The sequence below is a fragment of the Oncorhynchus nerka genome, linkage group LG3 (assembly GCF_034236695.1).
Source record: "Oncorhynchus nerka isolate Pitt River linkage group LG3, Oner_Uvic_2.0, whole genome shotgun sequence".
Taxonomy (NCBI): Eukaryota; Metazoa; Chordata; class Actinopteri; order Salmoniformes; family Salmonidae; genus Oncorhynchus; species Oncorhynchus nerka.
This window is the reverse complement of record NC_088398.1, coordinates 53,126,592-53,153,296: the sequence shown is the minus strand read 5'-3', so window position 1 is coordinate 53,153,296 and position 26,705 is coordinate 53,126,592. Positions and strand designations below refer to the sequence as shown.

Genomic DNA, 26,705 nt, shown 5'->3' with positions numbered 1-26,705 from the left:
GAAACCCATGCTGAACTCCCATTGGCCAGTGACTAGAATACCTCACCTCTGTCTGCCCCACATTCCCCTCACACCGCTGCTTCATAAACACTCCTGAATCCTCACTGATCTCAGAACCCGAGCTACCCAGCTTACCCCAAGTTATAATTCATCTGCCTATAACCCACATCACAAGTACAAACTGAACTGTCTAGAAATACGTTTTACGTCAAATTATGAACACAGTCAATAGATTTATTTTCATTTATTTTAGTTGAAATTCTAAATCCAAAGGATAATTTAAAAAATACTACCATTATTAACCTCTAGCCGTACTACTCATGTTCAATATGTATCCACACTAGATTTATCATCAGCAGCACATAGTGTAGAAACAGACAAGCTGATCAGGACATAGTGTAGATGCAGACATGCTGATCAGGACGTAGTGTAGAAACAGACAAGCTGATCAGGACATAGTGTAGATACAGACAAGCTGATCAGGACACAGCGTAGATACAGACAAGCTGATCAGGACACAGCGTAGATACAGACAAGCTGATCAGGACATAGTGTAGAAACAGACAAGCTGATCAGGACATAGTGTAGATACAGACAAGCTGATCAGGACATCGTGTAGAAACAGGCAAGCTGATCAGGACATAGTGTAGAAACAGACAAGCTGATCAGGACATAGTGTAGATACAGACAAGCTGATCAGGACATAGTGTAGAAACAGACAAGCTGATCAGGACATAGTGTAGAAACAGACAAGCTGATCAGGACATAGTGTAGATACAGACAAGCTGATCAGGACATAGTGTAGAAACAGACAAGCTGATGAGGACATAGTGTAGAAACAGACAAGCTGATCAGGACATAGTGTAGAAACAGACAGGCTGATCAGGACATAGTGTAGATACAGACAAGCTGATCAGGACATAGTGTAGAAACAGACAAGCTGATCAGGACATAGTGTAGAAACAGACAAGCTGATCAGGACATAGTGTAGAAACAGACAAGCTGATCAGGACATAGTGTAGATGCAGACAAGCTGATCAGGACATAGTGTAGAAACAGACAAGCTGATGAGGACATAGTGTAGAAACAGACAAGCTGATCAGGACATAGTGTAGAAACAGACAAGCTGATCAGGACATAGTGTAGAAACAGACATGCTGATCAGGACATAGTGTAGATACAGACAAGCTGATCAGGACATAGTGTAGAAACAGACAAGCTGATCAGGACATCGTGTAGAAACAGGCAAGCTGATCCGGACATCGTGTAGAAACAGGCAAGCTGATCAGGACATCATACGTCAGCTAGAGAAAATCATCCATGAGAAAATGACAGACTGTGCCCCTAACAGACTATTGGTAACACGTATCCCTTGTCTCTGTTTTCGTTCTCAAACTGTGTATTTGTGGAACTCTCTTTCCACATAATTTCAGTTTGTTACCTGTTTCCGATAAGCATGTACCAACCTCTGCATGGCGTCTTCCTATTGCATTCATTCATTACATTGACATGTGATGTAGTTGTTTCCCAGAATCACCATTTCTTTGAAAATACATTTCATTTGATCAAGAATGGATGAAGGCATGTAAAATAAACTCATATAGCCTAATGAAAATCAATATGCAAAGCACATAGATAATCTATAGATCATTTAAGCACAGTTAATAATATATACATTTATACTTATTTGACAGTAATGTCTCCTGTGTGAGTGTCTAACTCTTGTGTTCTGCCCCCATCACCACAGTGGAAGTACAGGGCGCAGTATGAGCGCGCTAAGAACAAGTTCACCTCCATCCTGGAGACACCTGAGCATGAGAGCCACAAACGCAGCAAAGCCATATTAGACGTGAGTTCACTTGGCCACACAACATTGAATTAAAGATACTTTTTGTTGCGATTTTTCTCTCTTATAAAAATAAATAGTTATTACAAAAATAAAGATATACAAATAATAAAAGAATATAAATAAATGTGTCCTTTCCTTACTACTGTGCATTTATCTACATAACACTATATGTGAATCATTTAGACTTGCACCATTTTCTCATCACTTTTTCCAGAATGTCTACAAGATGGAGTATAACAAGAACAAGGCTAAGGGCTACACCCTGGGCCATGACACTCCACACAGCACACACATGAAGAAGGTCAAGGAGATCACCAGCGTGGTATGTACTCTACACTCTCAAAATGGCCACCTTCCTTCCCTCTCACAACTGGACCTCTAAGATGGAGGCAGATACTGTCGTTGCCCTGGTACTGTATGTGAGTGTGTTTTTATCTCCTTTGTCACTCAGCTGAAGTACAAGGAGATGTATGAGAGGAGCAAGGCCCAGATCAACATGGACCCTGAATCCTTTGAAATCCGCGCTGCCAAGGAAGCCTACAAGAACATCAGCAATGTGAGCCTCTCTCTGCTAGTACTCCTCTTTTCATATCCATTTACTTCTGAAAGCCACTTTTGAATAAATGAATGAATAAATTTATAAAAATAAAAGAATGTGGCTTGTTAAGGACAGGCATAATACCTGATGTGTTCTACCTCACTTGAATGGTTGCTTGAGACAGGCCCTTCACTCACTCACTGTTCTGTTCCTGTCTGATTTGTCTCCTTCCAGCTGGACTACAGGAAGAAGTACCAGGCCACCAAAAACAAGTGGATCTGGACTGTCGACAGACCTGACTTTATCCACGCTGCCAAGGCCAACTTCCAGCAGAGTGATGTGAGTGATGCACTACAGACATAGTGTAGTTTGGATGTATTTTAGCCCACAATGGGGCTAATCGTCTAAGAGTCCATGAAGAACAAATCTAGACAATAGCGACGTACATGACTTACACACATAACACCATCCCAGGTTTCTATACTGACACCTTGTATCTTTGACATGGCACCTCTGGTCAACCCCTGTTGTGTATCTGGCTGTCCTCAGATTGAATACAAGTATGACAAGGAGATGATGAAGGGTTGTGTGATGTCCATCGTGGACGACAAGTTAGCCATCCTGGCTAAGAAGAATGCTGATTTCAGCAATGTGAGTAGTTGTTCCTTTACCTGCCCCCCATCAATCAAAAGAAAGTTATTCTATTCTGTTCTATCCTATTCTATTCTGACACATGACATTTTAATCTTAAGAAAAAAAGAACCTGTGTTAATTGTTGTGCTTTGTTCTGTCCAACAGGTGAAATACAGAGAGAAGTTTGAGAAGGCAAAAGGCCAGTATAAGACTGTTCTGGACACTCCTGCTAACCTTCATGCCAAGTCAGTGCGCATTCTGGCATCTGAGGTAAGAAGCAGAAAACATCAAACACATGATAACTACAGATACTTACTATGTCATGTTTATTACTGCCAGTGATTGGCTGTCTTTACTAACCTACAGTATAGTTATCATAGATAGATGGTAAATGTCATAATGTAGACCTTATCTTATAGGTGAACAAGGAATTTGCTACAAAATATTTCAAGAACACATGTTTTAATGAAAGAAGCTACTGTACACTATGTTAGTTTAGTTTGTACGAGACCCAGTCAGATTCCTGTCAGACACTAGTTGTTTGTTTTCTTCCTTTCCTCAGAGCAAATACAAACTGGCCAGCAAGATGGAGCATCAGACCAGCAAATTCAACACTCTGCCCACGACCCGCGATACCATCCACGCCAAGGACATGGGCAAACTGGTCAGCGAGGTCAGTCCCTACTCTCCATATCAGCTGTTTAGTTGGAGCTGGTATACAGGCTTGAACCTCCATTTCCAGATTTCTCGCACAGAGTGAATGAGACTTCCCAAGACTATACAGTCCTGAGCCTTTTGCTACCTTTGACATTTTTGTCTCTGCCATTTTGTTCACAGAAACAGTACAAGAAGAAGTTTGAGAAGGAGAAGGGCAAGTCCAAGTACAACAACATGAGTGTGCCTCCCGATGTGCAGCACGCCATGGACGTAGCCAAGAATCAGAGCAATGTAAGTCACTAACCATCCTCCTCTAGAAAAATACATCACTGTATCTCCTATATTAAAGACATTCAACAGTTCATGCTTGCTTGATATAATTGGTCGTTATTAATCAAGTATTCATTTTTACATCAGCAGTTGTCACAAAGTGGCTTTTATGTTTTTCACTCTCTATGTCATGCCTTTAATATCAGTCTTTCAATGTGGGGGATTCACTCTTTCCTCTCTCCATCTCTAGTTTGCCTACAAGCAGGGCGCTAAGGCCAAGCTCAACTACACCTCTGTGGCTATGCGCCCAGACATCATGAAGGCCACCCAGGCCTCCAAGCTCACCAGCAATGTGAGTGTTTAGTACACTGTGAATAGCCTACACAGTGGTGAAGACTGTTAGCCTGTTTGGCAAAATGTTGTATTTGTTTACCTTTCTGAGTTGAAGATGCATGTTTACACTCTCAGCATGACAGCATCACAAGGCATCAAGTCAAATCACCACAGTCTGTGCTGAGCTGTTACTCACTGATGGTTTGTGTATTGTGTCTGGTAGATTGGTTACCGTGACAAAGCTCGCCAGGAGGCTGCCCATGGAGGCTCACTGACCCACCGTCCAGACATCGCTCTGGCTACTGCAGTGTCCAAGCTGACCAGCCAGGTACGGTCAACACCAAACCCTGGGACAGGGTCAAATGGGCTGCAACTTCCTGTCTGTGTCTTGCGACTTCCTTTCTCCTATTGAATGACTCACTGATTGGTTGATTTCTGGTAGCATCTGTTGAGGCTCCTCTGCTTCCATAATTTAAGATTACGTTTTTTCATTTGTGTTATAATTCTTTGATATCTGCCAATATTCTTGATTGTTATAGTTTTTCCTCCAGTCTTTTTTGTTTTGTGTTTTGTTTCCTTATACCTGTAGCTATCTTCTTTTTCTCTCTCCCATCGCAAGCTTTTGCAAACACAGACATGCATTCTGCCCTACCAAGCAAAAAGGCAGTAACTGAAAAATGAGAAAAATGGCTTTAATATACCTTGGTTTCACAGTAACTTTATGCAGTTACTGCTAACATGACCCCCATTTTCTCCAAAACACAATACAATAGAGGCAGGATACTTGTCCACATGATTAAGCATGTATTTAATGTAGCAAAAATGGAATTAACTAATTTTCGACCAAATGAGCAGTTACTGTCTTTTTTCTTGGTAGGGCAGCATAGTGACGCAATAACTATTTTCCTAAAAGTCAACAGAAAATATTGTTTTCTATTGCTTTTTTCCTTTTTATTTTTCCTTTTCTCCCTCAGTTGAATCAACGTCTTAAATGATCAATGTCAGAAAAGCCGGGACATCTGGTTAGTCAATGTCTCTGCCTCCTCTGGAATGGCCCCTACAGTGATAGCATGTCATAGGGTTATTGTTGCTGCATCGTTCGACAGAATTGTCTCTGTGCCACGAAGACTGTAAATCCTGTATCAAAGCTTCTGTCTAAAGTATCTTATTCACAACTCTTCTATAGTATAGACAACACTGAACACTAGGAGGCAGAGTTGACAATTTGATTGGGTTGCCAGCAGTTCTGTCATTGCTTTTTCATTTGGAGCATGATTATAATTAGACAGATTTATTTCCTCATTTCTATTGGATTTACACACTCTCTCCCTCTTTCTCTCTCTCCCTGACTTTTTGTCAGCTGGTTCCTCTACAGAATAGGAGTCTATCTCAGACTTTCAGCAATGGGATCCCAGCATCACTTTCTCCCTCATTTTCTATTTCTGACTACCATACACACTGTTCCAATGGTCCATACACACTGTTCCAATGGTATATGAAGTCAATGTTCTGTTTGTACAGTTGCTTCTTCTTAGTGTTGTCTTAATTGCCTTCTGAGGTTAGTTGACTCAATGCTTATTTATTCATTTGTTATACCCACCAGATACATTATATCAAATTAATCCTAGAAGGCAACCTATGGTTTTTGACTTCAATTGGTTATGCTGTATAACAAGGGCTACTAAAACAGCACAGTAAGGAGCTACCTAGATGTAGAAATTCTGAATTTAGATCCCTCTAAAATCATTGAACAAGCCATGAGCCCTTTTTATATAACCGAATACTGTATTTTTCTCCTCATTAATTTGACTCTCGCTGTGTTTTTCTTGGCTTACCTCACAGACACAATTAGACTGAGACTAACACACACACTGCCATATGATATCCCTCCAGGTGCAGTACAAGGCCAAGTTTGACAAGGAGAAGGGGCTCAGGCCAAAGTATGACATGAAGGAGAGTGTGGTTTACAAGACTCAGAAGGATGCACACAAGCTGGCTAGTGAGGTATGTGTTCCACTCTCCCAAGTAGGCGTAGTACTCTTTTAATATGATACATTTGCTTACAGGCTAAGACCTCTTTACTCACAGGTCTTTGTCAAAGATATACAAAGCGACCAGGACCAAGCAGTTAATGAGAAATGCTATATAAAACTCTACAATAATAAATCTATATATATATAATTACACTATATTCTAATAATATATCCATATAATAGCTCTCTATAATACGATGATGTTCTTCTGTCCGTCTTCTCATCTCACAGGTGAAGTACAAGGGTGACCTGAAGAAGCTGCACAAACCTGTAACAGACATGGCAGAGTCTCTGTCCATGCAGCACAACCTGAGCACCAGCAAGCTGTCCAGTGACGTAAGACAATCTGCACATAACCCTTTGTACTCCCAATACCACCGTCTTCCTACCCGGTAGTGTCATCATCACCATCATCCCTTCTGCATAACCACCGCCTTCTCAACAACCAACCACCTCACCACCACAACCCTCCAAGAAAGTCATTCCATATAATTAGGCTTTCCCTAGCTCTCTCTCAGCAGGCAAATCTGGTTGAAATAACTTAATTACGATCAGTTTACAACCAGAAGTAGTTGGAATGTGGTTGTAATGACGTCAATTTCAACCAGTTTGGTCCTGCTGTGTATATACTGTATGGGATATAGTAAAACACAGATCTGTAGTATCAGAATTTTTGCATCATACTCTTTTACCCATAATCCTCAAGGACATCATCTGGTAGTGACCCTGACCCTTCTCACCTTTGACCTCCAAACTTCCTGTACTAGCACCCGCTATAACCTTCTCCATCTCTTTTTTCATCCATCTATAGTCCATCTATAGTGTTTTCTTTTTCACACGGTCTCTAGCATGTTATCATGTGCTGGATCATTTTAAAACATTTTTTATTAAAAACATTACTTAGTATATCATAACTTAGTCTTCTAGAACTCTCTGCCTTACCTTCTCTTTTCTAATTGTTCTTCATTGCATTCTTTTCATCCCTTTTTATTCACCTTCCTTAACTTTTTTATAAAACATTCTTGTTTAAAATAATACATATTTTTAAATTGGCGGCATTGAGGGAGCTAACGGCAGTGGCTATTTTTCCCCACGTTGTTGTACTGAGCTGCTTTACTGGGCATTGATTCCCTCTTAGTACCAGTACAAGAAGAAACATGAGGACAGTAAGGGTCACTACCTCATGATCGCTGACTCACCAGAACAGCTTCATCACAAGGAGGCTTCAGAACTACAGAGTCACGTAAGTGGCCGATGACTGGGACGACCGATGGACCTGTCCTACTGACATCACCGGGTTTTAACTTTCTATGTTTGAGATGGCAACTTTCAGTTTGAAAATCATCTTTCCAATATTCCATTTCAAAATCGAATTAAATTTTATTTGTTGCACCCGCCGAATACAACAGGTGTAGTAGACCTTACAGTGAAATGCAGAATACAACAGGTGTAGTAGACCTTACAGTGAAATGCAGAATACAACAGGTGTAGTAGACCTTACAGTGAAATGCAGAATACAACAGGTGTAGTAGACCTTACAGTGAAATGCAGAATACAACAGGTGTAGTAGACCTTACAGTGAAAAGCCGAATACAACAGGTGTAGTAGACCTTACAGTGAAATGCAGAATACAACAGGTGTAGTAGACCTTACAGTGAAATGCAGAATACAACAGGTGTAGTAGACCTTACAGTGAAATGCGGAATACAACAGGTGTAGTAGACCTTACAGTGAAATGCCGAATACAACAGGTGTAGTAGACCTTACAGTGAAATGCAGAATACAACAGGTGTAGTAGACCTTACAGTGAAATGCTGAATACAACAGGTGTAGTAGACCTTACAGTGAAATGCCGAATACAACAGGTGTAGTAGACCTTACAGTGAAATGCCGAATACAACAGGTGTAGTAGACCTTACAGTGAAATGCAGAATACAACAGGTGTAGTAGACCTTACAGTGAAATGCAGAATACAACAGGTGTAGTAGACCTTACAGTGAAATGCTGAATACAACAGGTGTAGTAGACCTTACAGTGAAATGCCGAATACAACAGGTGTAGTAGACCTTACAGTGAAATGCCGAATACAAAAGGTGTAGTAGACCTTACAGTGAAATGCCGAATACAACAGGTGTAGTAGACCTTACAGTGAAATGCAGAATACAACAGGTGTAGTAGACCTTACAGTGAAATGCTGAATACAACAGGTGTAGTAGACCTTACAGTGAAATGTCGAATACAATAGGTGTAGTAGACCTTACAGTGAAATGCCGAATACAACAGGTGTAGTAGACCTTACAGTGAAATGCCAAATACAACAGGTGTAGTAGACCTTACAGTAAAATGCCGAATACAACAGGTGTAGTAGACCTTACAGTGAAATGCCGAATACAACAGGTGTAGTAGACCTTACAGTGAAATGCTTTATCCTGTGACTTGTGAATCTAAATTCTCCCAGGCTTCTTCTCCAACATGTAAAATCATTAAATAGTGGAACACAATGAAACACAGTTAATGTTTGTATTGTTGACTTGTCAGGGCTTGGTGGACTTGTGAAAACAGTTTTACTGGAAGCGTTGGTTGGCCTGTGTGTTATTATGTAAGTCCTTTTTTAATTGATCCATAAAATCTCCCACTCGTCACTCCGTCATTAAACCTGAGAGGTTTATATTGCGGTCATTATAAATCGCTTCCCATGCTCCCATTTTAAGTGGAGTAATTGTTCCCTCTAGAAGCCTTCGATGGACACAATATCTGGACCAGAGTTCACTATATTGAAACAGACCTGTCACAAACCCTGTCAGTTTGTGCTCTGAAAACACCTTGTTAAACTGGCATGATGTTATGACAACAGCAGTTGGTATCGTTTAGGCCTCAAGGATAATATTAAATGGCCTATTTAATCATATTTATTGAATAAAGTAAGTCAACTTTATTCAATAAATGAATTAAGACATTGCGAATATATTTGTCTGACTCCTGTGTGTCCATCCACAGGTGAAGTACAAGGAGAAGTATGAGAAGGCTAGAGGAAAGGCCATGCTGGACTTCGAGACCCCCACCTATGTGACGGCTAAGGAGGCCCAGCACATGCAGAGCGCGGTAAATACTCCTTATATAGTTTCTAATTGTTTCATACAACAACACCTCTACTTTGCAGTCTGGAGTTTCGCTGATGCTCCAAAGAGAACATGCACATGGAATAATCTGTAGTTTTTGTCTGTCATTGTATTGGATCTACTGTTTGATTTGGAAACTCTGTAGTCTGTCCTTCAAAAGTCTATCTACAATGTCTATGAAATGTCATTTTTCCAACGTGTAATTTGATGTGAAAGTGGAGCGCTGGGACTATGGCTTATAGCAGTCTTGTGTGACACTGACACATGATGTTGTGTAAGTACAGAAAGTGAAATATTCCTCTGATGATCCACGGTTAAGGCATGGTACTGGATGTCTGTCTGGTAATCATGTCTCCCTGCTAGTGCACAGACTGACTGACACAAAACAGGAAACGTACCAGACTGCGTAGATACTTTTTTTTTATATGGACATTTTTTTTAAACCAGTGACTGCTGAAAACCTGGATCCATACATAAAATATCAGGATTATACATGTATAAATATAAAGGTTTCAAATATTTTAATATCTGTACAAAAAAAACATTACACACACCAGAGGCATACTGTCGTCATACGTAGAGCAGTACACCACTGAGTTGTTCTCAGGAAGAGCGGTAAAGACTGAGGTGAGGCTTGCATTGTGATGAGACTTGCATGTATCTCAGCTGTGTCTGTCCCTTGTCTTATCTTTGCGGCGAATAGAAAGACTATCATAAGGAATATGAGGAGTCCATAAAGGGAAAGAACCTCTCAGGCTTGGAGGTCACCCCTGCCATGTTACATGTCAGACACGCCACCAAAATAGCCAGCGAGGTAACGAACAGACGTCGACTCCCTTTTGTACCCCTCCTCCTCCTCTTCACCCACCTCTGATAATCATACTAAGACCACCATAACCACCACAACCCTCCTTCTTTTAATCCCACGTGTGTGACTTTTTCTCCTCAAGAAATTGTCACACCCAGGTTAGTTGTGGTTAACTTGCATGGTTCACCACCCAACGATAATACACTCTATTACGATTACACGTAACACACCCGTCCCTTTTCATAGTACCATAGTAGTGTTGCGTGACTGTTTTTGTTAAAGACTTTGTTTTATTGCCATGTCTGCACTATTAGTGTTATGTATGAACTGTCATCTATGTTGACATTGTGACCTTTGTAGTTCCCACCCATTCCATCAAAACAACTGTCTTAATTTGTCTGGTTTTTCTGTCTGGTTTGGCTTTTTAAATAACCCTGTTTCCTGTGTTTGTTCTGCATGATGCCCTGATGAAATGCAAACATAAGTGCTTTTGGCAAAAAGCCTCATGAACAAACTGTCTTGTACCAAATGTCCTGTGGGTATTTTTTGTCTTATTGTTCTATCTGATAAAATTAAATTTTTGTTTTATCAGGCTGCTTACCAAACTCACCAATGTCTTTCCAATGACCAATTTAATGTCTATTGGTCAAAATACGTATTGTATAAAAATAAATGAGAATGTCCGACTTGGCAAGTCAATATTTGTCGGTACATGTCAACCAAAACCACAACTGGTTTGTCATAATTTGAAGGGGAGACTTGGTGACTTTGAGATCTATGGGGGAGCGGTATTACTTACCAGGTGAGCAGGTACTGTACCGTATCCTGTCTGTGTTGCCCTGCCTGTGTTGCCCTGCCTGTCTCTCTGCAGTCTCTCTGTTCTTCCTTCCGCACCGTAGAAAGAGTACAGGAGGGATCTAGAGGAGGGGGTGAAGGGTAAAGGGCTAACTGTTTTTGAGGAAACTCCGGAGCTTTTGAGAGCAAGAAATGCTACTGCTATCCTGAGTCAGGTAGGACTGCTACAGATGGAACAGTCTTCTTCTCCCATTTCTCTCCCCCCTTCCCCGTCCTCTGCTTCCGTCTCCTCCTCCTCTTCCTGTTTCATCACCTAACTAACCAGGCAGCTGGTTGTTTTTTTTTCTTGACGCAGGATGACATCACTAATGTGTTTACAACACAGTTGTCGAGCTAGTAGTGTCATTCCCCCAACCTGGTCCCAGATCTGTTTGTGCTGTCGTGCCAACTACATTGGTGACATTGACCATAGGAGTTTGCAAGACAGTTTCAAACAGATCTGGGACCAGGCTAGTAGTTCCCCAGGTTAACCAGATAATATGGTGTCTGAAACGACCTACACTACCTCACTGAGATTCACACTAAACCTTCTCCTGTCTTTCAGCTCTGAGTGGACCCTTCCTGTCTCCCTCCCTCGTAGCTTGATTTATCCCATGTTCTTGTTGGTTTGTTTGTGCTAACCTGTTTTAACTTTTCCCATTTTTGGTTTTGCAGTCCCTAAACAAATGAGATCCCTTTCCTTCCTAATATAATATCCAATAGCTATATTTGAATACTCTAATAAAGAATTGTTTGACTTGACTGTGTGCAATGTGGCTGTTTGCAGAAAGAGTACAAGAAGACATTGGAGACAGAGATAAAGGGCAAAGGAATGTCGGCTTTGGCTACAGACACGCCAGACTTCATGAGGGCTAGGAATGCTACAGACATCCTCAGCCAGGTCAGTGGGGCTGGGTACTTGGACCAAGCCATCCTTTTTTTGTGATATGTGCATTAAGTCCATTCATTGTTTTTTGTAATATGTGCATTAAGTCCATTCATTGTTTTTTGTAATATGTGCATTAAGTCCATTCATTGTTTTTTGTAATATGTGCATTAAGTCCATTCATTGTTTTTTTAAGTGCATTAATCCATTCATTGTTTTTTGTAATATGTGCATTAAGTCCATTCATTGTTTTTTGTAATATTTTGTCCATTCATTGTTTTTGTAATATGTGCATTAAGTCCATTCATGTTTTTTGTAATATGTGCATTTCCATTCATTGTTTTTGTAATATGTGCATTAATCCATTCATTGTTTTTTAATTAAGTCCATTCATTGTTTTCCATTCATTGTTTTTTGTAATATGTGCATTAAGTCCATTCATTGTTTTTTGTAATATGTGCATTAAGTCCATTCATTGTTTTTTGTAATATGTGCATTAAGTCCATTCATTGTTTTTTGTAATATGTGCATTAAGTCCATTCATTGTTTTTTGTAATATGTGCATTAAGTCCATTCATTGTTTTTTGTAATATGTGCACTGCGCATTATTTTCAGCATTGTACATTATTGCAATATTTTTTAGATTACTATCAGAGAAGGACTTTTTTGGAACCTAGAAGATATTTCATATTGTCCAACTGTCTTAGTTATACTTAGGTTTTTGTATAGCTATTTTACATGTAACAAATGCACATTATAATCATAACCATATCCCAATGTTAATTTCTTTCAATACGGTAATTGTGTACTATACCAAGAATACTGAAAAACCACTCTTCATCAGTGCATGTAGTTGTTATTTCACAAAGAGTGTTTTTCTGAGCCGCAGTTTGTGCCCCTCCTCAGCAAAAGTACAAGCAGACTGCTGAGGCGGACAGGGCTAGCTACACTAGTGTTATCGACACCCCTGACATCCTCCACGCACAGAATATCAGGAACATGGTCAGCCAGGTAAGAGGAACGCTCCGAATGACTATGGAGTGTCCACAAACCATGTTAATAAACTATCCACAAACTATGTAGATTACCTTTGCATTGATATGAGGGATATAGATTGATATGCGTTGAATATATTGACATCAGAGTTGACCAAGGTGTTGTGTGACTTCTCGCTCTCTCGGTGTGTGTGTGTGTATTGTGTCCAACAGAAAAAGTACAGGGAGGAGGCTAAGAATACCATGTCTCACTATGTGCCCGTCCTGGACACCCCTGAGATGATGAGAGTCCGTGAGAACCAGAAAAACTTCAGCACTGTAAGTAGAACCCTTTTAGAACCTTCTGTTTTAGAATCCTCCGTTTGGAACCAAATGCCCAGGTTCCAGATCTCAGGTTCATCATCACCCATGCCAGTCAGTGGCAGCAAGGTGGCTCTCTGTGTGTCTTCGGTGTCTTCTCTTCAAAGTATTACCTACAATACTTTATATACATTTACAGTATATGTTCATTGTTTCTTTATGAACATCTGTTGTGTTGTGCTGTCTGAACTAATGAAAACCAGCAGCATACTGTACATTATGTTTATTATGTAATTGTCGATTCAGAAAAGCCAGGCTCAAGGCTTTTTATTGTTCTTGGGAAGAACAGCAGCTAATTACATAGTTGAATCTATATAATTAGAGAATGGCATATTCCATAAACAACAGTAAAGAGATCTTTTTTTTCCAGTGTAGAGTAGACCATGCGGTTTATGCATTTTACTATCGGCAGGAAAAAAAAAGGCAGTGCGTTTGTAATATTCATTAGAGCGCCATTGTTTTATCATGGTTGTTGCTTTTTTCTCTTTTTGTTTTCTTTTTCTATCTTTTCTTCATTTTTTCGTTTGTTATTATTGCGAGACATTTTAACTGCACTTGTGCTCTTTTCCCTGTAGCTTCAGTACCAGACAGACCACCTTAAAAACGTTAAGGGCAAAGTGTCATCAATAAAGGACACCCCTGAAATGCTACGTGTTAAAGAGAATACAAAGAATTTCAGCTCGGTATACCTACTGCTACATGAGTATCTTTTAAAAATATGTTTGACCTTTTCTAATAACAGATTTTCACTTTTTTTTTTATATACCTCCCCTTTCTTGATATTTTTATTTCTTTGCTTATTTTTTGACTCTCTTTTGAACTGAAAGTTAACATTCCCTGATATGCAGCCCTTTTTGATGTAGATAATATAGATATTAACTATGATAGATAGTGCGAGATTAATCCTAGACAAACTTCCCATTGGGCACACACTGGTTGAATCAATGTTGTTTCCACTTCATTTCAACGAAATGGAATAGATGTTGAATTGACGTCTGTGCCCAGGGTTGCTGTATTTTTCCTATAATTAGCAGCTTTAACCTTTAGGTTAATAACATTTTTAGATGTTAAACCTCTGGTTTGTGCAATGCTGAAGTGCCATTATATGGTAATTATTTTACTGTTAGCCAACCGGTGTAATGCTTCAGTCATGTGCCATCTAGAAATGTTTTGTGTCAGGTTAATCGTCGCTCACTACTTTTTGCCTCCTCTTACTGTTTAAAGATTCAGTACAAAGAGGATTTGGGAGGAGGAACAGCTCTGTCAGACACCCCAGAGATGGACAGAGTTAAACGCAATCAGACAAACATTAGCACGGTACACTGTAGTGTGAACCTGCTTTTCTTCTCCTCTCCTCTCCACCCATCTTCACTCAGGCTACACTTTCATGCCATAGTCTCCATGCTGACCCCCACACCACCACCAACACAGTTCCCATAATTTTAAAAACTAGACCATATAATGGTTTAATCTTTACATAATGGCAACCATTTTTAATTTCCACCTTTTCAACACCGATCTGCAGAGTTTATACTAATCTCAGAGTTCATTGTCCCAGCAGATTCAACAGAAGTCATCAAACAAAACAATAATTCATTACATCTAAGATCTGTAATAAACTAAACCAAATATCAACCTTTCATTCGCTCAGAAGTTTCCTATTCAGCTACAGTTGAAGTCAGACGTTTACATACACTTAGGTTGGAGTCATTAAAACTCGTTTTTCAACCACTCCACAAATTTCTTGTTAACAAACTATAGTTTTGGTCAGTTAGGACATCTACTTTGTGCATGACACAAGTAATTTTTCCAACAATTGTTTACAGACAGATTATTTCACTTATAATTCACTGTATCACAATTCCAGTGGGTCAGAAGTTTACATACACTAAGTTGACTGTGCCTTTAAACAGCTTGGAAAATTCCAGAAAATGATGCCATGGCTTTAGAAGGTTCTGATAGGCTAATTGACATCATTTGAGTCAATTGGAAGTGTACCTGTGGATGTATTTCAAGGCCTACCTTCAAACTCAGTGCCTCTTTGCTTGACATCATGGGAAAATCTAAAGAAATCAGCCAAGACCTCAGAAAAAAAATGTGTAGACCTCCACAAGTCTGGTTCATCCTTGGGAGCAATTTCCAAATGCCTGAAGGTACCACGTTCATCTGTACAAACAAGAGTACGCAAGTATAAAGACCATGCGACCATGCAGCCGTCATAGCGCTCAGGAAGGGGACGCGTTCTGTCTCCTAGAGATGAAAGTACTTTGGTGCGAAAAGTGCAAATCAATCCCAGAACAACAGCAAAGGACCTTGTGAAGATGATGGAGGAAACAGGTACAAAAGTATCTATATCCACAGGAAAACGAGTCCTATATCGACATAATCTGAAAGGCCGCTCAGCAAGGAAGAAGCCACTGCTCCAAAACAGCTATAAAAAAGCCAGACTACGGTTTGCAACTGCACATGGGAACAAAGATCGTACTTTTTGGAGAAATGTCCTCTGGTCTGATGAAACAAAAATAGAATTGTTTGGCCATAATGACCTTCGTTATGTTTGGAAGAAAAAGGGGGAGGCTTGCAAGCCGAAGAACACCATCCCAACTGTGAAGCACAGGGGTGATAGCAACATGTTGTGGGGGTGCTGATGCACTTCACAAAATAGATGGCATGAGGGAGGAAAATTATATGGATATATTGAAGCAACATCTCAAGACATCAGTCAGGAAGTTAAAGCTTGGGCGCAAATGGGTCTTCCAAATGGACAATGACCCCAAGCATGCTTCCAAAGTTGTGGCAAAATGGCTTAAGGACAACAAAGTCAGGTATTTGAGTGGCCATCACAAAGCCCTTACCTCAATCCCATAGAGAATGTGTGGACAGAACTGAAAAAGCATGTGCAAGCAAGGAGGCCTATAAACCTGACTTTGTTACACCAGCTTTGTCAGGAGGAATGGGACAAAATTCACCCAACTTATTGTGGGAAGCTTGTGGAAGGCTACCTGAAACATTTGACCCAAGTGAAACCATTTAAAGGCAATGCTACCAAATAATATTTGAGTTTATGTCAACTTCTGACCCACTGGGAATGTGATGAAAGAAATAAAAGCTGAAATCAATCATTATCTCTACTATTATTCTGACACATTCTTAAAATAAAGTGGTGATACTAACTGACCTAAGACAGGGAATTTTTACGAGGAGTAAATGTCAGGAATTGTGAAAAACTGAGTTTAAATGTATTTGGCTAACGTGTATGTAGACTTCCGACTTCAACTGAACATTGTTTAAAGTGTTATAAACGGTATATGCTGTAAACTTAACTGCTGTAACTGCTGTTAACAATCATGACTGTTTTACCTACATGTGAGCGTTCTTGTGCTCTACGCCAGCTGCATTGTCAGTGTTTTCAGTGAGGCCTTCGTCTTTGCTGCTGTGTGTATGTACAGTATGTTTGTGCTTTATATCTGTTTTGCTTTGTCTCTGTGTTCCTCATGGAACCCCTATGGTAGATAAAGTACAAGGACTCGTTGGGTCAGGGAACAGCCGTCTCAGACCTACCTGAGGTGAAGAGGGTTCGGGAGATGCAGAAGAACATCAGCTCGGTATTAAAGTTTCTATCTAGCCCCGTCTAATTTCCCAACCAACAAACTCCCAAAAATGTCATGCCTTCTCTGACGTATGACCCCTAACTGACCTCAAATTATGTCCCCTAAACTATCAGTGGTTATTCTCCTGACTTTTGACTCCTGTGCGCCAAGATGAAGCCAAGTGCTTCCTCCTGAATACAAAATAACATAACTTCCTTTTTTCCTCCAAACTAAAGGCCCAAATAGAACCATCCCCTTTTAGTTTTCTTGTTTTTCAATCTGTGTCCCACCAGACAAACAAACTGCATTTAGATTTTTCTTCTCCAATTTTTGTTTCAAATAATTTCATCATACTTTTTAATTAAAAAAATATATATTCTCAGTTTCTTACTGTAGTGCTGTGAGATTTCAGAACAGTAGTTTAACTGTAACCCAAACCTTTGCATGTATTTTATGGCGGCCATCATAAGTTTACAATATCCTTTGTTTGTATTTAAGTGGGCAATCAACCCTCTTTCTGACTGGTTGTCCCTGTGTTACTGTTTAAAGATTCAGTACAAAGAGGATTTGGGAGGAGGAACAGCTCTGTCAGACACCCCAGAGATGGACAGAGTTAAACGCAATCAGACAAACATTAGCACGGTACACTATCGTGTGACCCTGCTTTTCTTCTCCTCTCCTCTCCACCCATCTTCACTCAGGCTACACTTCCATGCCATAGGCTCCATGCTGACCCCCACACCACCACCAGCACAGTTCCCATAATTTTAAAAACTAGACCATATAATGGTTTCATCTTGACATAATGACAACAATTTTTAATTTCCACCTTTTCAACACCGTTCTGCAGAGTATATACTAATCTCAGAGTTCATTGTCCCAGCAGATTCAACAGAAGTCATCAAACAAAACAATAATTCATTACATCTAAGATCTGTAATAAACTAAACCAAATATCGACCTTTCATTCGCTCAGAAGTTTTCTATTTAGCTACTTTGCGTATAGTGTTATAAAGTGTATATGCTGTAAACTTAACTGCTGTTAACAATCATGACTGTTTTACCTACATGTGAGCGTTCTTGTGCTTTACGCCAGTTGCATTGTCACTGTTTTCAGTGAGGCCTTCGTCTTTGCTGCTGTGTGTATGTACAGTATGTGTGTGCTTTATATCTGTCTTGCTTTGTCTCTGTTCCTCATGGAACCCCTATGGTAGATAAAGTACAAGGACTTGTTGGGTCAGGGAACAGCCGTCTCAGACCTACCTGAGGTGAAGAGGGTTCGGGAGATGCAGAAGAACATCAGCTCGGTATTAGAGTTTCTATCTAGCCCCGTCTAATTTCCCATCCAACAAACTCCCAAAAATGTCATACCTTCTCTGTCGTATGACCCCTAACTGACCTCAAATAATGCCCCCTAAACTATCCATGGTTATTCTCCTGACCTTTGACTTCTGTGCGCCAAGATGAAGCCTAGTGCTTCCTCCTGAATACAAAATAACGTAACTTCCTTTTTTCCTCCAAACTAAAGGCCCAAATAGAACCATCCCCTTTTAGTTTTCTTGTTTTTCAATCTGTGTCCCACCAGACAAACAAACTGCATTTAGATTTTTCTTCTCCATGTTTTATTTATAATAATTTCATCAAACATTTATTTTTTCTTCTCAGTTTCTTTACTGAAGTGCTGTGAGATTTCAGAACAGTAGTTTAACTGTAACCCAAACCTTTGCATGTATTTTATGGCGGCCATCATAAGTTTACAATATCCTTTGTTTGTATTTAAGTGGGCAATCAACCCTCTTTCTGACTGGTTGTCCCTGTGTTACTGTTTAAAGATTCAGTACAAAGAGGATTTGGGAGGAGGAACAGCTCTGTCAGACACCCCAGAGATGGACAGAGTTAAACGCAATCAGACAAACATTAGCACGGTACACTATCGTGTGACCCTGCTTTTCTTCTCCTCTCCTCTCCACCCATCTTCACTCAGGCTACACTTCCATGCCATAGGCTCCATGCTGACCCCCACACCACCACCAGCACAGTTCCCAGATAAAAAAATATCCATATAATGGTTTAATCTCTACATAATGGCAACCATTTTTAATTTCCACCTTTTCAACACCATTCTGCAGAGTATATACTAATCTCAGAGTTCATTGTCCCAGCAGACTCAACAGAAGTCATCAAACAAAACAATAATTCATTACATCTAAGATCTGTAATAAACTAAACCAAATATCGACCTTTCATTCGCTCAGAAGTTTCCTATTCAGCTACATTGTGTATAGTGTTATAAATGGTATATGCTGTAAACTTAACTGCTGTTAACAATCATGACTGTTTTACCTACATGTGAGCGTTCTTGTGCTTTACGCCAGTTGCATTGTCACTGTTTTCAGTGAGGCCTTCGTCTTTGCTGCTGTGTGTATGTACAGTATGTGTGTGCTTTATATCTGTCTTGCTTTGTCTCTGTTCCTCATGGAACCCCTATGGTAGATAAAGTACAAGGACTCGTTGGGTCAGGGAACAGCCGTCTCAGACCTACCTGAGGTGAAGAGGGTTCGTGAGATGCAGAAGAACATCAGTTCGGTATTAGAGTTTCTATCTAGCCCCGCTTAATTTCCCAACCAACAAACTCCCAAAAAACTCATACCTTCTCTGTCGTAAGACCCCTAACTGACCTCAAATAATGCCCCCTAAACTATCAGTGGTTATTCTCCTGACCTTTGACTTCTGTGTGCTAAGATGAAGCCTAGCGCTTCCTCCTGAATACTAAATAACATAACTTCCTTTTTTCCTCCAAACTAAAGGCCCAAATAGAATCATCCCCTCAAATTTTTGTTTTCAATCCTACCAGACAAATTGCTCTTAGAGTTTTCTTCATTTTTTGTTTCTATTCATTTCATCATACTTTTTAAAAATCTTTTGATTTTATTTCTACTCAGTTTCTTTACTGAAGTGCTGTGAGATTTCAGAACAGTTGTTTAACTGTAACCCAAACCTTTGCATGCATTTGATGGCGGCCATCAAAAGTTTACAATATCCTTTGTTATTATTTGAATGGGAAATCAACCCTCTTTCTGACTGGTTGTCCTCGTGTTACTGTTTAAAGATACAGTACAAAGAGGATTTGGGAAGAGGGACAGCTCTGTCAGACACCCCAGAGATGGAGAGAGTTAAACGCAATCAGCAACACATTAGCACGGTACATAGTATTATAGTGTGATCCACCTACCTACCTTTCATCTACCATCCATATACTCCTGTCTGTCCTGCTCCTGTTATTCAAGCCCCTGTACAACTCAAACCCCTCTTTAATTCCCCTGTCCAACCCTTTCCAATCTCACCCCACCTCAAAACTTATCTGTGAAAGATACCCTATTAAATCAGCCTTTATCACCATCTCATCAAACATATCATGTAGTAATGATACTAATGTAGCTTGTTCCAGTTAAACATCCATTTTTCCCAAAAATGATGCAAGTAGATGATGATTTTACAATGTCAAGTTCTCTGGTAACATGTAACTATGTCTGAACAATATATTGGTAGAGGAACCACTCTCTGTGATGACATGTTTCCATCTAAGAGGTGAGGCCCAAAATGCTGTTGCTGAAGTTGTTGCTGTGTTCTGTGTGTTCATTCTAGCTTTATTCCTCTGTAGTTGCTCTTGTCTTTGTGCTATTATGAGTTCAATGCCATTTGTAGCTGCTGTCTGTCTCTGGCTTACGGTTGCTCTCTGTGTGTATGTCCATTGTGACATCTCCTCTACTCTGCATGGGACCCGTGCTGCTGATCTGATGTGTAGATAAAGTACAAGGACTCGTTGGGGCAGGGCACAGCCGTCTCAGACCTACCAGAGGTGAAGAGGGTCCGTGAGATGCAGAAGAACATCAGCTCGGTACTAGAGGAAACCATTGAACCCACCAACACGTGTTTCTGTGTTTCTCACTGGGTTTAGTTGACATTTGAGCATGACCCTCCCTCACCTCCTTAAACCGTCTTCTTTATCTGCTGACCCCTGACCCCTCATCATCAACCCTCATATGCTCCTTTTATCTTCCTGCATCAGCGATGCCCATCGGTTCAGGCTGGAGCTCCCTTATATATATAACACATCCGTCCTTCTCCCTCCTATCTATCCATCCATCCACCTTCCAACATCAGTAAATCACCTTTGACTCTCCCTTAATTCCAACCTCAGCCAAAAACACCCTCTACGATGTGGCTCCCTCATGCTCCGAGTGTTTTTGCTTTTCCATTTACCCTTTCCATAACCTTTTTTCCCCACAAAGTTTTGATCTCCTCTCCACAGCAGTGTTAGTTGTGTGTTATTATGTCTCCTGTTTTAGTGTGGCAACTAACATCCTTGCCAAGCTGTGGAGGCTGCAGATGTTTTAGTGTGTGTGTGTTGGGTTGTGTGATTGCTGTCTGTGTTGTTGCAGTGTGTCTTACGGTCCCCTGGGGGGCATTGTGTTTCTGTTCTGTAGGTGTTGTATAAGGACAGTTCTGCTAAAGGAACACCCCAAGTGTTCACTCCAGAGATGGAGAGAGCGAAACGGAACCAAGAACAAATTAGCTCGGTACACCAGCCATCCTCCATGACCTGTGTGCCCCTTTAGAACCCATGTTAACCCTCTAACTCCTCCTTCTTTAGTTAACCATATTAATCAGATCTACAGTAGTCAACCTCTACTCTCCTCATCTCTTTTAATACCACCCACCAGCTGTGTTGTCTGTATTATCACCGCTAACCCTCTCCCTTGTTCTTGAAACTAGTCAACTTCCTCCTGTTCCCCTGACTTTCTCACACTCCAATCACCCCCATTAAGGATTGGAAAACACACTCCTAACCCCCTTATGAATTCGGACACACTCTCTTAATCCACACCCACTCTGAATGTTTGAATCTCCCTGCTAATATCATCTGTCGGAGGTCCCAATAATAAGCCCTTCTCAGAGTGGGCCTATCTGTTAACTTTGGTGCTCACGTTGTTCCTCTGCTGTCCTCTCTGCCATCCCACAGGTGTTGTACTCTGACAGCTTCCGTAAGCAGGTCCAGGGCAAGGCTGCCTTTGTGTTGGACACACCTGAGATGAGACGGGTCAAGGAGACTCAACGCAACATTTCTGGAGTTAGTCTCTGGTTTTTATAATGTTAATTAAGCTTGTAAAGTCATTTATATGTAATAACTGATGCCAGACAAAAATGTATCACTTTCATAATTCGTACCAATGTTAAACCATACCACTTAAATTGAACTAGGCTTTCCACTTAGTCCTTTATTAAAATGAAATAACACATGCCATACCTAGTTGATTACTCCTTCCCTACCGATGTGAAACCATCCCAGTGCTGTGTCCACCAGGTGAGATACCACCAGGACTTTGAAAGGACTAAGGGCAGCTTCACTCCCACTACCTCTGACCCTGTCATGGACCGCGTGAAGAAGAACACCCAGGAGTTCAGCGACATCAACTACCGTGGCATCCAGAGACGCGTGGTCGAGATGGAGAAGAGACGTGTCGTGGAGCACGAACAGGAGACTGTCACTGGTACCCAATAAAACACACACACACCCACTGTAGTGCCGTGAATCAATCTGAAACCGTGCTACAGCCAGTGGTGGAAAGTACAAATACTTTCAAATACTACTTAAGTTGTTTTTGGGGGTATCTGTTTTTGACAACTTTATTTTATTTAGGTATGTAGTGGAATAAAATGATGTACTTTTTACTCCATACATTTTCCTGACACCCAAAAGTACTCATTACATTTTGAATGCTTAGCAGGACAGGAAAACTGTCCAATTCACACACTTCCCGGTCAACCCTAATGCCTCTGTTCTGGCAGACTCAATAAACACAAATGCTTCTTTTATAAATGATGTCTGAGGGTTGGAGTATGCCCCTGGCTATCCAAAAACTAAACTAAAACGAGGCTGTCTGGTTTGCTTAATATAAGGAATTTTGAATAATTTATACTTTTACTTTTGTACATAGGGATATTTGAGCAATTACATTTACTTTTGATATTTAAGTATCGGATTGAATCCAGGCCTAGATATACGATGTACTTTTTAACGCAGAATGGGTCAGAATACGTACATGGACAATGAAGAAAATTGCAGGTATTGGAAACCCCAGCAGACCATTAAAGCCTCTCTGTCTGTTCACCCTCAGATCTACGTGTGTGGCGCACCAATCCCGGCTCTGTGTTTGACTATGACCCTGCTGAGGACAACATTCAGTCCAGGAGTCTGCACATGATGTCAGGTGAGAGACGCCTGGGCATGACATGATTTACATTACAGGAAATCATATAAATGAAAGAATTCTGAATTAGTTATACAGGTAACAGCCAAAATAATGGAAACACCAGCAAAGTGTCTTAATAGGTCGTTGGGCCACCACGAGCAGCCAGAACGGCTTCAATGCGCCTTGGCATAGATTCTACAACTGTGTTGAACTCCTGTCAGGAGGAATGCGTAACTATTCCATAATTTGGTGTTTTGTTGATGGCGGTGGGAAACGCTATCTCAACTGCCACTCCAGAATCTCCCATAAGTGTTCAATTGGGTTGAGGTCTTGTGACTGAGATGGCCATGGCATATGGTTTACATCGTTTTCATGCTCATCAAACCATTCAGTGACCATGTGTGCCCTGTGGATGGGGACATTGTCATCCACTCCCAGCAGGATAGAAATGATTAATCATAGGTTGAAGGTGATCACTCAGAATGGCTGTGTATTTACTGCCGTTTACCTTGCCCTCTCTGTTTATTCCATGTGTAACTTTGTGTTGTTGTATGTTTCGAACTGCTGTGCTTAATCTTGGCCAGGTCTCAGTTGTAAATGAGAACTTCTCAACTAGCCTACCTGGCCAAATAAAGGTGAAATAAAAATAAATAAGGGGTTGAGTGGACATAAACCATGCCAGGAAATGCACCCCACACCATAACAGAGCAGCCAGAACCAAATCTAATCAACTTGTATTTGTCACGTGCCGAATACAACGGGTGTAGACTTTCCCGTGAAATGCTTGTTCACGAGCCCTTCCCAACGATGCAGATAATACAAAATAATAATACAAATATTAAAACGAGGAATAAAATACCCAAGAATGGAGCTATATACAGGGAGTACCAGATCAATGTGGAGCTATATACAAGGAGTACCAGTACCAGATCAATGTGGAGCTATATACAAGGAGTACCAGTACCAGATCAATGTGGGGCTATATACAAGGAGTACCAGTACCAGATCAATGTGGGGCTATATACAAGGAGTACCAGTACCAGATCAATGTGGAGCTATATACAAGGAGTACCAGTACCAGATCAATGTGGGGCTATATACAAGGAGTACCAGTACCAGATCAATGTGGAGCTATATACAAGGAGTACCAGTACCAGATCAATGTGGAGCTATATACAAGGAGTACCAGTACCAGATCAATGTGGAGCTATATACAAGGAGTACCAGATCAATGTGGCCTGTCCATGTGGGCATGCGCTCCTTTCTTTCTGCTGTCGTCCACGTTCAGCTCCTTGGTCTGACTGACATTGAGGGAGAGGTTGTTGTCCCAGCACCACACTGCTAGATCTCTGACCTCCTCTCTGTAGGCGGTCTCATCACCATCGGTGATCAGGCCTACCACCTTCTTGTCGTCAGCAAACTTGATGATGGTGTTGGAGTCATGCTTAGCCACGCAGTCGTGAGTGAACAGGGAGTACAGGAGGGAACTAAGCACACACCCCTGAGGGGCCCCCGTGTTGAGGGCCAGCTTGGCAGAGGTGTTGTTCCCTACCCTCAATGCCTGGGGCCGGCTCGTCAGGAAGTACAGGATACAGTTGCAGAGGGAGATGTTCAGTCCCTGGGTCCCCAGGTTTGTGATGAGCTTGGTGGGGACTGGCACGCTGCCGGCCAATTACGTGGCGGGGACTACAGAACCCTCATTTACTCACACGTTTCCATTATGTTGGCAGTTACCTGTAGCTTAAAATACAAATATTATTCAACCCATGACATTCCTTATCTGACAGTCCAAGCCCAGCGACGCAGCAAGGAGCACTCCCGCTCTACCAGTGCTATGAGTGGTGTTGGCGATGAGAAGTCTGAGGTGTCTGAGGACCCAGGACACCACATGTCGCTGTACAGCAACGGCTTCACTCTCCCCTCTATGGGTAGGTCTACTGTAGTAGGTCCTCCTCTGCTCACTCACAACCAAGTTTAGATATCACACCACCAAACCACTTTGGACCACTTGAAGTTTAAGTGTCCACATGGATTTAAGACCTATATATTCAAACCTCATCAATACTTTGTATAGTCAGTACCCTGTGCCCACTCCTCTTCCTAACTTTGACAGCTGACTTGACTGTCTTTCCCATCTCCTGCAGGCTACACACACACCAAGACCGTGGAGCTGCAGCAGAGGTCTTCCTCTGTAGCCACCCAGCAGACCACAGTGTCCTCTGTCCCCTCCCACCCCTCCACCACCGGAGTGAGTACTGTACCCATGTAACACGCTCACAGGAAAAAGGTCATTACCATGGCAACCAGTCCTCAGTTTGTTGGCTGCTGACTGACTGTGAAACAGATTTAGACATTTTATTGCCTCCACATTGGGAAGGGAGATGCCAGAAAAACAAGGAGGCCTGTGTTGGGAGTTTTTTGCCAAAATCCATTTGGTGGGATGTTATGCACTACTTTGTTCCAAAAATGGATTTGTAAAAAAGATGTCAGTAAACCATCCGCTGCTTTCTTCATCAGCTACCATGACTAAAATCTATTTTTTGTCCCTTTCAGAAAACGGTGCGTGCCATGTATGACTACTCCTCTGCCGACAGTGACGAGGTGTCCTTTAAGGACGGTGATGTCATCGTAAACGTGCAGGCCATCGATGAAGGTTGGATGTACGGCACTGTGCAGCGCTCAGGCAAGACTGGCATGCTGCCGGCCAATTATGTTGAGGTTATCTAAAGACAAGGCCCACCCATCCCCCCAATCCTTCCTCCAGAGTGTGCGAGACATCCACTGGGCTCCCTGATTGGCCCCTACCTGCGGCTGAATCTGTCACTTCGTAAACCTTTTGTGTAGACTAGTGCTTAAAATGAGATTTTAATAGCTGTGTAACTATTAGTCTACTATAGTATATTGTCTACATCCGTTTCATTGTCCCCTGTGGATGACGTAGAAATAAACATACCTATATATAGACTACTGTCGAATGTTAAACCTCTTCCAAGACCTTGTTTCGCAAATAACAATATGACAAAATCCCATTGTGTAAATTGCAGGCAAATGTATTTATCAGTTAAATATTCTTAAAGCTTTAAAGTTAACTTTCACACAAGAGATGGGCTACATGCAATTTAAAAGTGAACGTATGGAGAGAATAAAGTTGTATTATCACTTAAGTCTACAAGGGGTTGATGAAAATAAATTAAAGATGTGTAACCTTACCGAGGCATCAACCTTAAACCATGGGTCTGTTCAGGATGTAACATTACAGAAAGTTCAGATAGAAATGTATTGTGTAGAACAAATGTTTGTTTGTCAGAGAATAGGGAACCGTGTCAGCTCTATTCACTATTTCCATCTACAACGTTCAGAGCGTTTCACACCCCAGTTTCTGAAGAGTTGTGCGTTCTGAAGTTGTAAAAGAGCAGCCTCTTCCCTCCTGAAGGCTGGCCACTAGTTGCATGTGTGTTTTGTTTCTTCTAATTACCTAGGTCTGGGGGTCAATGAGGTCATATACCTTAAATCAGTAGCTAATAAAGCACACCACGCTCTGCACTA

At 41.1% G+C, this 26,705-nt stretch overlaps 1 protein-coding gene across 1 annotated transcript in view; it reads left to right on the top strand.

Moving 5' to 3' along the window:
* LOC115110717 (nebulin-like) overlaps positions 1–26,705 on the top strand; it is an 81,125-nt gene extending 54,420 nt beyond the window's left edge. The window contains exons 108-141 of the mRNA XM_065013442.1: positions 1,748–1,849; positions 2,064–2,171; positions 2,301–2,405; positions 2,622–2,726; positions 2,937–3,038; positions 3,186–3,290; positions 3,583–3,693; positions 3,858–3,968; positions 4,198–4,299; positions 4,504–4,608; positions 6,174–6,284; positions 6,545–6,649; positions 7,452–7,556; positions 9,311–9,415; positions 10,136–10,246; positions 11,140–11,250; positions 11,862–11,975; positions 12,867–12,971; positions 13,169–13,273; positions 13,891–13,998; positions 14,540–14,632; positions 16,828–16,920; positions 17,455–17,547; positions 18,738–18,830; positions 19,399–19,491; positions 20,015–20,107; positions 20,711–20,803; positions 21,393–21,485; positions 21,929–22,036; positions 22,271–22,457; positions 23,085–23,177; positions 24,947–25,087; positions 25,304–25,407; positions 25,713–26,705. Of these exons, the coding sequence (XP_064869514.1) occupies positions 1,748–1,849; positions 2,064–2,171; positions 2,301–2,405; positions 2,622–2,726; positions 2,937–3,038; positions 3,186–3,290; positions 3,583–3,693; positions 3,858–3,968; positions 4,198–4,299; positions 4,504–4,608; positions 6,174–6,284; positions 6,545–6,649; positions 7,452–7,556; positions 9,311–9,415; positions 10,136–10,246; positions 11,140–11,250; positions 11,862–11,975; positions 12,867–12,971; positions 13,169–13,273; positions 13,891–13,998; positions 14,540–14,632; positions 16,828–16,920; positions 17,455–17,547; positions 18,738–18,830; positions 19,399–19,491; positions 20,015–20,107; positions 20,711–20,803; positions 21,393–21,485; positions 21,929–22,036; positions 22,271–22,457; positions 23,085–23,177; positions 24,947–25,087; positions 25,304–25,407; positions 25,713–25,886 (3,687 nt within the window). The 3' untranslated portion in view covers positions 25,887–26,705. The remainder of the gene's footprint in view (positions 1–1,747; positions 1,850–2,063; positions 2,172–2,300; positions 2,406–2,621; positions 2,727–2,936; positions 3,039–3,185; positions 3,291–3,582; positions 3,694–3,857; positions 3,969–4,197; positions 4,300–4,503; positions 4,609–6,173; positions 6,285–6,544; positions 6,650–7,451; positions 7,557–9,310; positions 9,416–10,135; positions 10,247–11,139; positions 11,251–11,861; positions 11,976–12,866; positions 12,972–13,168; positions 13,274–13,890; positions 13,999–14,539; positions 14,633–16,827; positions 16,921–17,454; positions 17,548–18,737; positions 18,831–19,398; positions 19,492–20,014; positions 20,108–20,710; positions 20,804–21,392; positions 21,486–21,928; positions 22,037–22,270; positions 22,458–23,084; positions 23,178–24,946; positions 25,088–25,303; positions 25,408–25,712) is intronic.